General features: G+C 32.3%; 1 protein-coding gene across 1 annotated transcript in view; it reads left to right on the top strand.

Annotated features, from left to right (window-relative positions):
• Nucleotides 1-7,403, top strand: part of LOC111639622 (extracellular matrix protein FRAS1-like) — a 181,214-nt gene extending 173,811 nt beyond the window's left edge. Inside the window, exon 17 of the mRNA XM_023385519.1 lies at nt 7,254-7,403. Coding sequence (XP_023241287.1) covers nt 7,254-7,388 — 135 coding nt within the window. The 3' untranslated portion in view covers nt 7,389-7,403. The remainder of the gene's footprint in view (nt 1-7,253) is intronic.
• Nucleotides 7,404-12,696: the final 5,293 nt, after the last annotated feature.

Here is a 12,696-nt window from a genome sequence, read left to right as displayed (position 1 = left end):
ATATTGTACCACATTCACTTATTCTGCATTGTAATTGTATTTGTATCTGTATTCTGATCTAATTTAATAAATGCGATGCAAGACCTCATGGGCTTCCCTTCCCACTATCCTATCTCCCTTACTTTAATCTTCATCTACTTACCTTCTCGCTACATTCTTCCTTCCTCTTATTGTCTAAATGGCTATACCTCTGAGTCCAGCCATTTCTTTCTTAACTCTGTAACTCTGTCAATCTTTCTGTCGTTTCATTTATTTTACTATTTTACTTTTTTTACTATTTTTTACTTAAAATATATTGTGACAGTGGCAATGAACACTAGAGGATGCTTCACCCAATTTTACATTTTTTTTTTTTTTTTTTTTTTCGGCTCCTGTTTACACCTTTGCTCCTCAAATTTCTAGGAACTGCTCATTTCACCCAAGGGACAGGGAATAATTAAGAAAGTTTTAGAAGAAGATAAAACAATAGAACAAAGGATAGAAAGAAGAAACTGAAACTAAACTAAAAATAATATTTACAAAAATACAGCATACCACCACAATAGTTTAGTGCAGTGTTTCCCAATATTTTTTGTGCTATGCCCCACCTAAGCCTTTCTAAAATTCTTATGTCTCCCTAACATATACAGCGGCAATACGGTTAACTTAAACTCTGGACAAGTCCATTTTTGAATTGCCCTTTTTAGCAATCCAATTGCCCCCTATGGGGCATGGGCCCCATGTTGGGAAACACTGGTTTGTGGCTAGTGTGACACGGGATAGCATAGATTACGTTTGTGTTTTTGGAGAGTGTTGAGTTAAATTAAAATTAAAATTAAAACAATGTTGACAAAAAGTTTAGTAGTGTAATATGGAAATATTTTACGATAGTAAATGACGAATGTGCTATTGCTACCTATCTTTAAAATTTCATATAAGTAATGAAATTCATTAAGATGAAAGATTCGTTAAAGATTTGCTAAAAAGTAATGGATACGGATTTTTTTTTCCTTGGATATTAGTGGATATGGATACGGATATGGATATTCGGCACATCACTAGTAGTAACACACCATGGTCTGAAAATACAATCACAGACAGACACACACAAAACACAATTCTGTTACAAGCCTGCCTGGCAGACCCCACACAATACAGACCAATTACATGTCTTCCAACACTCTACAAATTATTGACATCCTGTATCACAAACAAAATATACAAACATGTTGAAGAACACGACATTCTTACAGAACAACAAAAAGGTTGCCGTAGAAATCACAGGGGATGCAAAGAACAGTTACTTATAGCTTCAGTCATTTTACGGCAAGCACACAAACAACACAGAAACATACACATGGCATATATAGCCTACAGAAAAAGTATTAGACAGCATTCCACACAGTTGGCTGCTACATATTCTACCCATGTACAAAATACATCCATCACTCATTGCATTCTTCCAAAACTCTATGCAGCACTGGAGAACAACACTACATCTTAAGGTTAGTAATACTTCCATACACTTAAACAAACAAAATATTCATTAGGCAAGGAATTTTTCAAGGAGATGCCTTGAGTCCTCTCTGGTTCTGGCTAGCCCTGAACCCATTATCCAACATGCTAAACAACATGCAATATGGCTACAATATCAGACATGAAAAAACAACACAGTTTACACTGTCACATCTCATGTATATGGATGACGAAACTTTATGCATCCACACAAAAACAACTTTATGAACTCTTACAAATCACACATTCATACACCAAGGACATACAAATGGAGTTTGGCCTAGACAAATGCAAAACACTTTACACAGGAAAAGGAATCCTGAAGAAAGAAGATTTCGCACTTGGGAATGGAGACGTTATTGAATCCATGGAAGAGGGCAAGTTCTACAAGTATTTAGGATTCCAACAGGCCAAACTAACAGAACATACACAAATAAAGCAAAGAATACCAAAGTAGGTTAAATTCTATTATCAGAACACAAAACACACAGTTAAAGCAATAAACACATATGTCATTTTAGTACTCACATACTCTTTTGGAGTTATACATTGGACTCACCCAGATCTTGAGCAACTCCAAAGGAAAACAAGAACAACGCTTACTAAGCATAAACAACATCATCCTAAATTCGCCACAGAAAGATTAATCCTTCCACGTAAAGATAGTGGATGTGGCCTGATTGACATTATAAACCTTCACTACAAACAAATACAGTTACTGCGAGAATTTTTCTACAAGAAACGAGAAACATTACAGTTACATAAAGCAGTAACTCTAGCAGACTCAAATAGTACACCATTAAACTTACGTTCACGTCATATGGACATGACACAACATATAAAAAGCATAGACACCATTGAGCAATTTTGGGCTTGAAAGATACTCCATAGCAGGCATCCTTACGACCTGGTTCAGGATTTTGTTGACAAAACTGCCTAAAACAACTGGTTAGCTTGGGGATGCCTCTTTGGGGAGATGGAAGGCTTCATGATTGCCATAAACGATCAAGTCATACATACTAAAAACTACAGAAAACACATACTCAAAAGATACAACAGTCACAAATAACACATGCAGAAAATGTTACATCGTGCCTGAAACTATACAACACGTCACTTCTGGTTGCAAGCTCTTGGCACAGACAGATTATTTACATAGACGTAATCAAGTAGCAAATATAATATACCAAGAGCTTGCAAAGAAACACAAATTATCAGATATTCACGAACCATACTACAAATACATTCCACAGACAGTATCGGAAAACAACATGCACAAAATGTACTACAACAGAGCTGTAATTGCAGATAAAACAATTTACCACAACAGACTAGACATCGCACTCGTTGGCAAACACAATAAAATTACATACATTATAGACATAGCCATTCTAAACACTCACAATGTACAAAACACATGCACTGAAAAAATTAGCAAGTACACAGAACTCGCCTAGGAAATAAGGCATCTGTGGAGGATGAACAGGGTACTTATTGTACCTGTTGTTCTCTCCTGTACAGGTGTGATACCACACACACTACACAAAAGTCCGGGAACATGACAATTGAATAGAAATACATACATCACACTACAGAAGGCCACTATATTGAATACATGTCATATTTTTAGGAAATTCCTGAATACAGACACTGACNGATGTTAAGCCTAACAAAAATTTTTTAAAATAATAATCGTCGCTATTGTATCATTAAAAATTAGAAAATTAAGCCTCGTTTAAATACTGGCTCCCTTTCATGGTCGATCCAGTGTTGCCAGCTAAAACACGTAAAAATAATATTAAAGTAGCCAAGACATAGCCAAATATTGTAGTGCCACATCACTAGCGGACATTTGAAATTTGCCGGCTAGGACGGTCAGTTAACCGAGGTGACGGTTAACCGGGGATCGGATAATCGAGGCTCTACTGTATATCTTCGAAATATAACTATATTTTATTAGTGAAATATTTGTTCAATTATTATTCATAATAACTAATCTTTTTACATTAGAATTGGGTTGAAAGTGTAAAACTGATTTTCAACAATAATATATTATGTTTCTTAAACAATCAATATAAAAAAACTCAGTATGGATACTAATGTTCCCTATACCCATGATATTCAGTCTCAAAACTCCAAACACAAAACATCACAGTGTTTGTCACAGATTGCCTTTCTACAGGACTAGCACATTCTCTTAGTCTTCCTCTTAGACAGAATGAGCACTGTTGTTTTCTTTCCAATTCCTGAGGATGTTTCTGAGGATTCTTAATGTTCAGAATTTCTGAGATAGTGAGTCGTAAACTTATGCATAAAGTATTTGTTTCAAGACAATTTTTTATATATGGTTTCATCATCATTGAAAAAAGTTATTGTAGTGTGTAAATTTTATGCAAAAATTGCAACAAAATATGCTATTATCAGTGAAACATATCTGAGAGTTTTCTGACATAAAGAACACGCTGGATCTCAGGAACCCAGGCAGTGCACCAATGTTTTTCACTATTCACTACTAAAATGTCTGAAGGTCACTGAAGCTGCTACTGTTGGAATTCAAATGCCAGGTGTACCAACTGAATTTGCATGATGTCCAAAGCATGTATTGATATATTGGGTTGTTTGGATGGCCAATTGAAGCCAACGAAAACAAAATAAAAGGTACCAATTGAAGCAAACTGTTGAATAACAACACGTGAAATCACTAAGAGATTAAATTTGTCAAGTTGAACCATTTATGATTACTTGAAACAAATTGGTATTGTTTCAAAGCTCAATATATGTGTTCCACATGCTCTTAAAGAGAGATGCTCTCTTTGATGGGATTTTAATGAAATTTTTTTTGGAGCTTTTACAAGACAATTTAACAATTGATTCGAAAGTGTACTACCATCGAGTAAACAAATTGAGTAATATCATTAAACAGAAAAGGCAGCCAGAATTGATCAACAAAACAGATGTAATGTTCTACCATGATAATGTCAAATTTCACACAAGTTTGGTAACTCGTCAGAAACTGTTATAACTTAGATGGTACATGCTATCACACTGACCATATTCGCCAGATCGAGCACTCTCGGATTACTACTTGTTCTGGTCTATACAAATTTTTTTTAACTGTAAGACATTTACTTGAAATGACAGTGTCAAAAATCACTTGGATCAGTTTTTTGTAAGCAATGATCAAAACTGTTATGAATGTGAAATCATACTACTACCAAAAACAATGACAACAAATATTTGACAAAAATGGTTGATAAATAATTCAACAAAATATTTATTTATTATAAAAATATTGTGTTTTTTTCGCAGAAAAAAATGAACTTACTTTCTGAACAACCCAATAAGTAGAGAAGTATTGGGGAAATTAAATATCAACAGGGTCCCAGGGTCCCCAATATGACTGCTGAGGGTTAATATAAGAAATTTTTCTTGTTGTTTTCAAGGAATATTTTTATAATCAACATGAAACTAGTCTTATAATATAATCAAGATGGGTTAATAATAATAATAATATTTTCAGAACACAGTTAAATGAAAAACACACAGTTACAGCAATAAACACATATGTTGTCTTAGTACTCACATATTCTTTTGGAGTTATACATTGGACTCACACAGATCTTGAGCAACTCCAAATGAAAACAAGAACACTTACTAAGCATAAACAACATTGGACTCACACAGATCTTGAGCAACTCCAAAGGAAAACAAGAACAACACTTACTAAGCATAAATAACAATATTTTAAATCCACCATAGAAAGATTAATCTTTCCACATGAAGATGGCAGACACAGTCTTGATTGGCATAGTAAACCTTAGCTGTGAAAGTTTTCCTACAAAAAACAAGAAACATCACAGACACACCATTAAACTTACGTTCACATCATACAGACTTGACACAACATATAAAAACCATAGACACCATCAAGCAATCATGGGCCCAAAAGGCACTCCATGGGAAGCATCCTTACGATCTGGCCCAGGATTTTGTTGATAAAACTGCGTCAAACAACTGGTTAGATCGGAGGGATGCCTCTTTGGGGAGACGAAGGCTTCATGATTGCCATAAAGGATGAAGACATACATACTAAAAACTACAGGAAACACATACTCAAAAGATACAACACTCACAAATGACATGTGCAGAAAATGTTACATCATGCCTGAAACTATACAACACGTCACTTCTGGTTGCAAGCTCTTGGCACAGACAGATTATTTACATAGACATAATCAAGTAGCAAATATAATATACCAAGAGCTTGCAAAGTAACAAAAATTATCAGATATTCACGAACCATACTACAAATACATTCCACAGACAGTATCGGAAAACAACATGCACAAAATGTATTACGACAGAGCTGTAATCACAGATAAAACAATTTACCACAACAGACCAGACGTTGCACTTGTTGGCAAACACAATAAAATCACATACATTATAGACATAGCTATTCCAAACACACAATATACAAAACACATTCACTGAAAAAATCAGCAAGTACACAGAACTTGCCCAGGAAATAAGGCATCTGTGGAGGATGGATAGGGTACTTAATGTACTTGTCGTACTCTCCTATACAGGTGTTGTATAATACAAACACAAACAAACAAACAAACAAACAAACAAACAAACAAACACACACACACACACTACCAGAAGGCCACTATATTGAATACATGTTATATTGTTAGGAAATTTCTGAATACAGACACACACACTGACACACTAATTTAATTTTTGTCTTGTTTTGGTTGCTGTGCATTGACTCTGGTCCAGCATAGTGCAGAGCCACCAGTGTCAACTGAGTATAACCCACTACATCTAACATAATAATAATAAGGGCAGAGTCCAAATAATTCAGAGTTGAAATTTGAAATTTGGTACACAGTTAGGATATGCCAGGAGAATGCACACTAAGAAGTGATATTTGGAAATTCTTTTCCTGGAGGAAAGAGGAGGAGAGAGTTAGTTTTAGTCAGTGTAAAGTGTAAATAATGAAGGAAAATAAATAGTGGCATGTATAGTATACATTTTGGAAATTAATAAATAATTTAATCATTTCTACCTTTCTGGTAGCCCAAAAACAATAAATCCAACATAAACGAATTTGAATGAATGTTTGAATTTGTTTCAAATTCGAAAACTTTCATATATTAAATTTGAAATATAATGTTCCATACTATGTACTATGGTATATGGTAATGTACTATTTTAGATGCGGTTTTTTGCATTTTCACAGAAAATTGAATATATCTTTAGACCCATCTAAAAATTCTCTGATTAGTATCTGAAGAGGGAGACTTAATTTTTTCACCCGTTGAAAACGGGTAAGATCGGCTATGTAACTATAAAGGTTATCTTACATAACAGTTTATCACACCAAATGACCAATTTAACACATTTTAAAAATTTTTTATTTCTTTACTGTACACAATTTAAAAAACTTTTAAAATGTGTTCGATTGGGCACTTGGTGTGATAAACCCTTACGTAAGATAACCTTTGTCAATATAAATCAAATACTATAATATAATATACTGTAGTAGAAAGGTTAGAAGTATGAAATAATCTAATAATCTTAATCTTCACTATTGGTACTTTTCGCTCGAGCTCATCTGCTAGTTTAATGAAAAATATAACCAAATACAAATAATCACAAATAATTTTATTATCATTACTTACTTTGATTAATTAATAAGAAATATTTGTTTTTAAAATTAAAATTAACATACTTAAAATTTTTAAATTCAGATTTCAAATGAATCAAATCTACCAAATCAGTTAGAAAATCATACGTTAAATACTGAAATATCCTCTTCTAATAATGAAATGTGGACAGCTACCATCGCACCAATAAATTTAGGGATTTCAGTAAGTTTGTTTTGATATTTGAACTTTATATTAGTCTATAAATTAACTTGCAAAAATTTGGAGTTTAATATCAAATATTAATTTTTAAACTTTTTAGATTTTTCTTATATTTCTTTTATAATCAAGATGATGATTTTGAGAAGTTTACAGGTATTCCTTGTTTAATGCAGTTTTGCTTAATGCAAGATTTGATTAATGCACAAAATTAATTGCGCAAATCATTTTATATACGTGGCAGAAGTTTTAATTAATGCAGCTTTGCCAACTATCTTTACTTAACATAGATACTGTATTTGATTAATATGATTTTGATATAAGCAGTAGCATCGAGGGATTAATTAACTGCATTAATCAAGGGATACCTGAATTTTTATATTTATTTTTTTTACCGTTTTTTTCTTTTGAAAGAATTGTTTGTTTAATCAGTAAATTAAAAACTATATTTATTCTGTGATTGAAATATGAATTTTCTTTTTTTGTTATTTTTTCTGCAACAAGTTATTTTATTTTTAAAACATTTTTTAAAAAACAATTGTAATATCAAACTTATTAATGGGTTGGGAGTGTGAAGTTAGTCTTTAACCTAATAATTTAACTATTGCCTAATATTTGGGCTTTAATATGGCTATAATGAAATAATTAATACAAATAAATTTGGTTCCAGAGGTAAGCGTTAGGCACCAGCTCTTATCTAAATTAATAATTATAATTTAATAAATAATTTAGAACCTTCTGGAAGAAAATAACTAACAATAGTTGGATTATTATATTAACTCATCGGGCTTTGAGATGTGTATTATATGTATATATACCTTGCTGGGGACAGCGATAGCTGGTTGAGTGTTGCAGAGGAGATGTTCATTGGCCGTTGATGTAGGAGTTGTCTCCAACCAGCACCATTAATAACCATGGAAGGTTATATCAAAATTTAAATACTTCTGGAAATGAAGGCTAGTTTGGGTCTGAATGGCATAATTGGTAGTGCATCACATGGTAAGCGGAAGCTATGGTTCAGGCCCTCCCCTGGGTTCAGTTATTTTTTTCCAGAAAGTTCTAAATTATTTATTAAATTATAATTATTAATTTACATAAGAGATGGCACTTAACACTTACCTCTAGTACCAAATTTGTTTGTATTAATTATTTGATTATAGCTATATTATAGCCTGAATATTTAAGTGATAATTGGATTATTATATTAATTCATCAGGCTATGAGATGTATATTCTTTAACCGTTAAAATAAAATACTCACAAACACATATATATATATATATATATATCATCTTTAGACCGTACCTTGAATAACAGGATATTTAAAAATGAATCGAAAACAGTTAATTTCCAATAATAACTTTTAAAATATTAATATATATCTTTTGTTTTTTTAAACATTCGTGTGTAATATCTCGAGAGGGGTAGGACTTAAATGATTTCATTTGTCACTAACATTTATACGTTTTCATAAAACTCAACCCCACAGATTATTAATTTAATACTTTTGGTAGATAATAGAAAACAAACAACGGTTTTCGTTTAACCCGATGATAAATAACGGATATCGTAAGTAAATGTGTGTCATTTTTTCATTTGTGTTATTTGATTGAATTAACGTAGTTGAGTTTTAAAAAATACTTAAAAGTTTTAAAACAAAAGCTAATAATAATAATAATAATGTAAATGATTGTAATCTAAAATATTGTTTAATTTTGGGTGTAGGAATTTTTAAATTTTAAGTTAAAACACACAAAATACAATATTAGTAGATATTAAAATTTACGTTTACAACATTATTTAGAAAAATTCCTTAAGGATAAATTAAATCAATATCACAATTCTGAATATAGTATTAAAAATACAGGCCAATTCCTTGAAAAACTTAACTGCGGAATGTTGGATATATATTTTTATCATTTAGGCTCATCTATACAAAAAAATATAATTGATACATTGACCCAATAATTACATTTTAAATTAGTTAATTTGTTTTAAATCGTATTTTATTTGTAATACAAAATTTTTTAGACAATTGGATGGTATCTTCATGGGTTCATGTATAGGCCCTAAATTAGGACCCGTGATCGAATCCAGACAGGTCGAATAATCCCCAGGAATTTTTCGGGGGGGGTGATCCGACCGGATATGTTGGCCCACGTCTCTCATCAACCGGTCGCCCTATTGTGGGCCTGGCCGAATCAATAATGGGATTACTAAGAGGCCTCTTAGCGCCCACAGGAAGGAAAGTGTTAAATATAGTGTAATCGAACAATTGTTTATTGATACATCATCATAACGCACTTAAATTTGATAGTGGCTCGCCCCTGTACATGATACTTTTCCTGATAACAATGAAAGCATGTCAGTCATGTATCAAACTCCGTTTAGAAAATTTTTAATTTAAATAGCGTGACTTTCAGCTAAAAGCGAAGTTCATATATATACAGTAGAGCGTCGATTATCCGAATGTCAATCACCCGAAAGAATTCCAGTCGGCAAATTTAAATTTTCGCCAGTGCTGTGGCGCTGCAATCTTTGGCTATGTCTTGGGCTACTCGAATATTTTACGTTTTTGATACTAAATTAACTTCTGAAGTATAATTTTTTGTTTTTATATTTTTCAATATATTTATTTTGATTGTACGAAATAAAAAAAAAATTTTTAACGATACAATAGTCTTCGCTAGGTTTACATCGACGAAAATTCAACGCGAAGTGACACGCAACGGAGAAAAATTTCAACATGGGATAGGTTATTTTTTTCGTATATAATCGATTATCCGAAACATCGATCTTCCGAACAACCCATCCCGATTGATTCGGATAATCGACGCTCTACTGTATATATATATAATTAATCGGGGTTCCTATCTGGTCTTGACATTCATCTAACACCGTTATTGAGATTAAGGACGGACAAACGGACGACATAGGTGTACAATTTTTTCAAATTGCAGCCCAATTATCAACAATGAGACAAAAAAAATAATTTCTTTAAAACAAAGAAGACGACGAATATTTATTTAATAAAAATTAATAAGTAAAATATAATAAACAGCTTTCAAAAATAGAGTTGGCTTTTGATGCAGTTTTCTTATGTACTGTACAACCCCCAGCGAAAATCTCCGTTCCCACGCCATATATTATGTTNGTTCCAACGCGAAAAACATACTCAAATTAAAGCCAAGTAATACATTAAAAAAAATAACTGTAGTAAGAAAAACAAATGAAAAATGCGAACTAATGTAACGTCGTATGGTGAGTTTTTGTTCGTATCGTGGAGCAAAAATATGTTCGAATTTCATGTCGTATCCTGAAAATTTTGTATGCTGGGGCGTTCGTAACCTGAGGTACCACTGTACAGGTATTACTTAATTTGGACTTATGTAGGCTCTTATACTTCACTTCATATTAAATGAAATTAGAAATAAATAAATTAATTCTGACTCTTTTCAAAGAAAAGATTTATCTGGAGGGGAATCAAATTCCTCACATCTGCTTCCCATGCAGATGCCTAGCCACTTACATCAATTGGACCAGACCTACATTTGATCTTTGTTTTAAGACTAATTAGTTTATGAAATATAAACATACAAGTTACTTGCCATGTTGAGTGGGCCCTCCATGGCACATTGCCAACTTTTAAGTTTTTATTTTTCATAGTATGTAGAATTATAATTTAATATAAATATGTATATATATATATTCTTAATCAAAAACTTCAGACTAGGAGTCTTTAAATAGAATTAAAAGAATATTTTAATCTTGCAAGTGCTTTCAATGTAAATATGTACGTCGTCTTCAGGCAAAATCGAATAGAGAATTCAAACAGAACATTTAAATTTAAGCATTAACGATATTAGTCGTTTTTGGATATAACTATTAAAAATAAGATTTAAATTTTAGAATTAAAAACATTTAAAATTGGCGCACATGCATTTTAAAACAAACAAACCCCGATTGGAATGGTTATTAATTAAGATCATTGAAATTAAGAAGCCTTTTTTGTAAATTCGAAAAATTGGTGCGCATGCACCTTAACATGCATAACATAAGAGCCAATTATAATGGCTATTAAGAACAAGTAAATTTTAGACTTTAAATTAAAAACATTTTGTAAACACGTATAAAATTTTGGCACGCATGCCCCTTATCAAAGACAGCATAGAAGCCGATCAGAATAGAGCCATAAGTGCAAGTTTACATTAAAATTTAAATGTACAAGCGTGGGACATAATTTAAAATACATAAAACACATGTAACATATAAAAAGACGCACATAAAGAGTCCGACATGTATGTGCCCTGAATCACATACATGTCGGACTCTTTATGAGTCCGACATGTATGTGATTCAGGTGCGGGAAATGAGTGTAGAATTATTGTTGATTTTTTAAATGCCTGTAAAAATTAATCCATACGTCCGGTATGTCGAGGGTAGGGGAGTTAAACAGGGAGAGCAGTTTTGTGAGGAAGGCCTCCCAAATATATATCAAGCTTCTTTCATCACAGCATTTGAGTATTGCCACCCGATTCCAAAGTGCTATGTGGTGTTGTTGTATCAACAATTTGGAAAGTTCAGTGTCGCAATTGCCAAGTGCCACTGAATGTTGGTGTTCGGATACGTGAGCAGCCAGCATTCTGGTAGTTGCTCCTATATAATAGGTGCATAGTCCTGATATTGGATTCTGCAGGGGAACAGAATATACACCAGATTTTTCCAGGATGGAAATAGCATCTCTATCATTACACAAGATTCGTCGCAGACATGGTCGTGGGGCAAAAGGTAAACGAAAACCATTCTACCTAAAGGTCCGGCAGATCGGGTCATGAAGCATCCACAGTATGGGAGTTTAACGCCTCTTAGTCTGAAGTTTTTGATTGAGTTAACTGTTGGTGTGACATCCAAGCCAAGTATTTAATATATATATTCTTATAATATTGTTATATAGGTATAAGATTTACACAAGAGAATAGAGTTTGTTTATAAAAAGAGAGTTAGTTTTGCTGAATAGAATTAGTTTATAAAAAATAATAAAAACAAGTTGTTATATCTTTGTTTTGTGTCAATTATCTATTTTAGAATTAAAAATAAATAAACTGTTTATTTTTATCATTTCCAGTATTTTAAAATTTTTATGGAAACACGGCTTCCCTATCATCAAATGTCAACACACACCATTGTAAGCATATATATGAACTTGTTTTTATTATTTTTTATAAAATAATTCTATTTTGTTGTGTAAATTTTATCCCTATATAACAATCTGTAAATACCCACATTATTCATTATCTCACAACACTATGTATGTTAGCTTTCTATCAAAT

Source organism: Centruroides sculpturatus, unplaced genomic scaffold (assembly GCF_000671375.1).
Source record: "Centruroides sculpturatus isolate CEXI.00-Female unplaced genomic scaffold, Cexi_2.0 scaffold976, whole genome shotgun sequence".
In the NCBI taxonomy this organism is placed as follows: domain Eukaryota; kingdom Metazoa; phylum Arthropoda; class Arachnida; order Scorpiones; family Buthidae; genus Centruroides; species Centruroides sculpturatus.
Note: the sequence above shows the minus strand (reverse complement) of the source record. Positions and strands in the feature narration are given on the sequence as shown.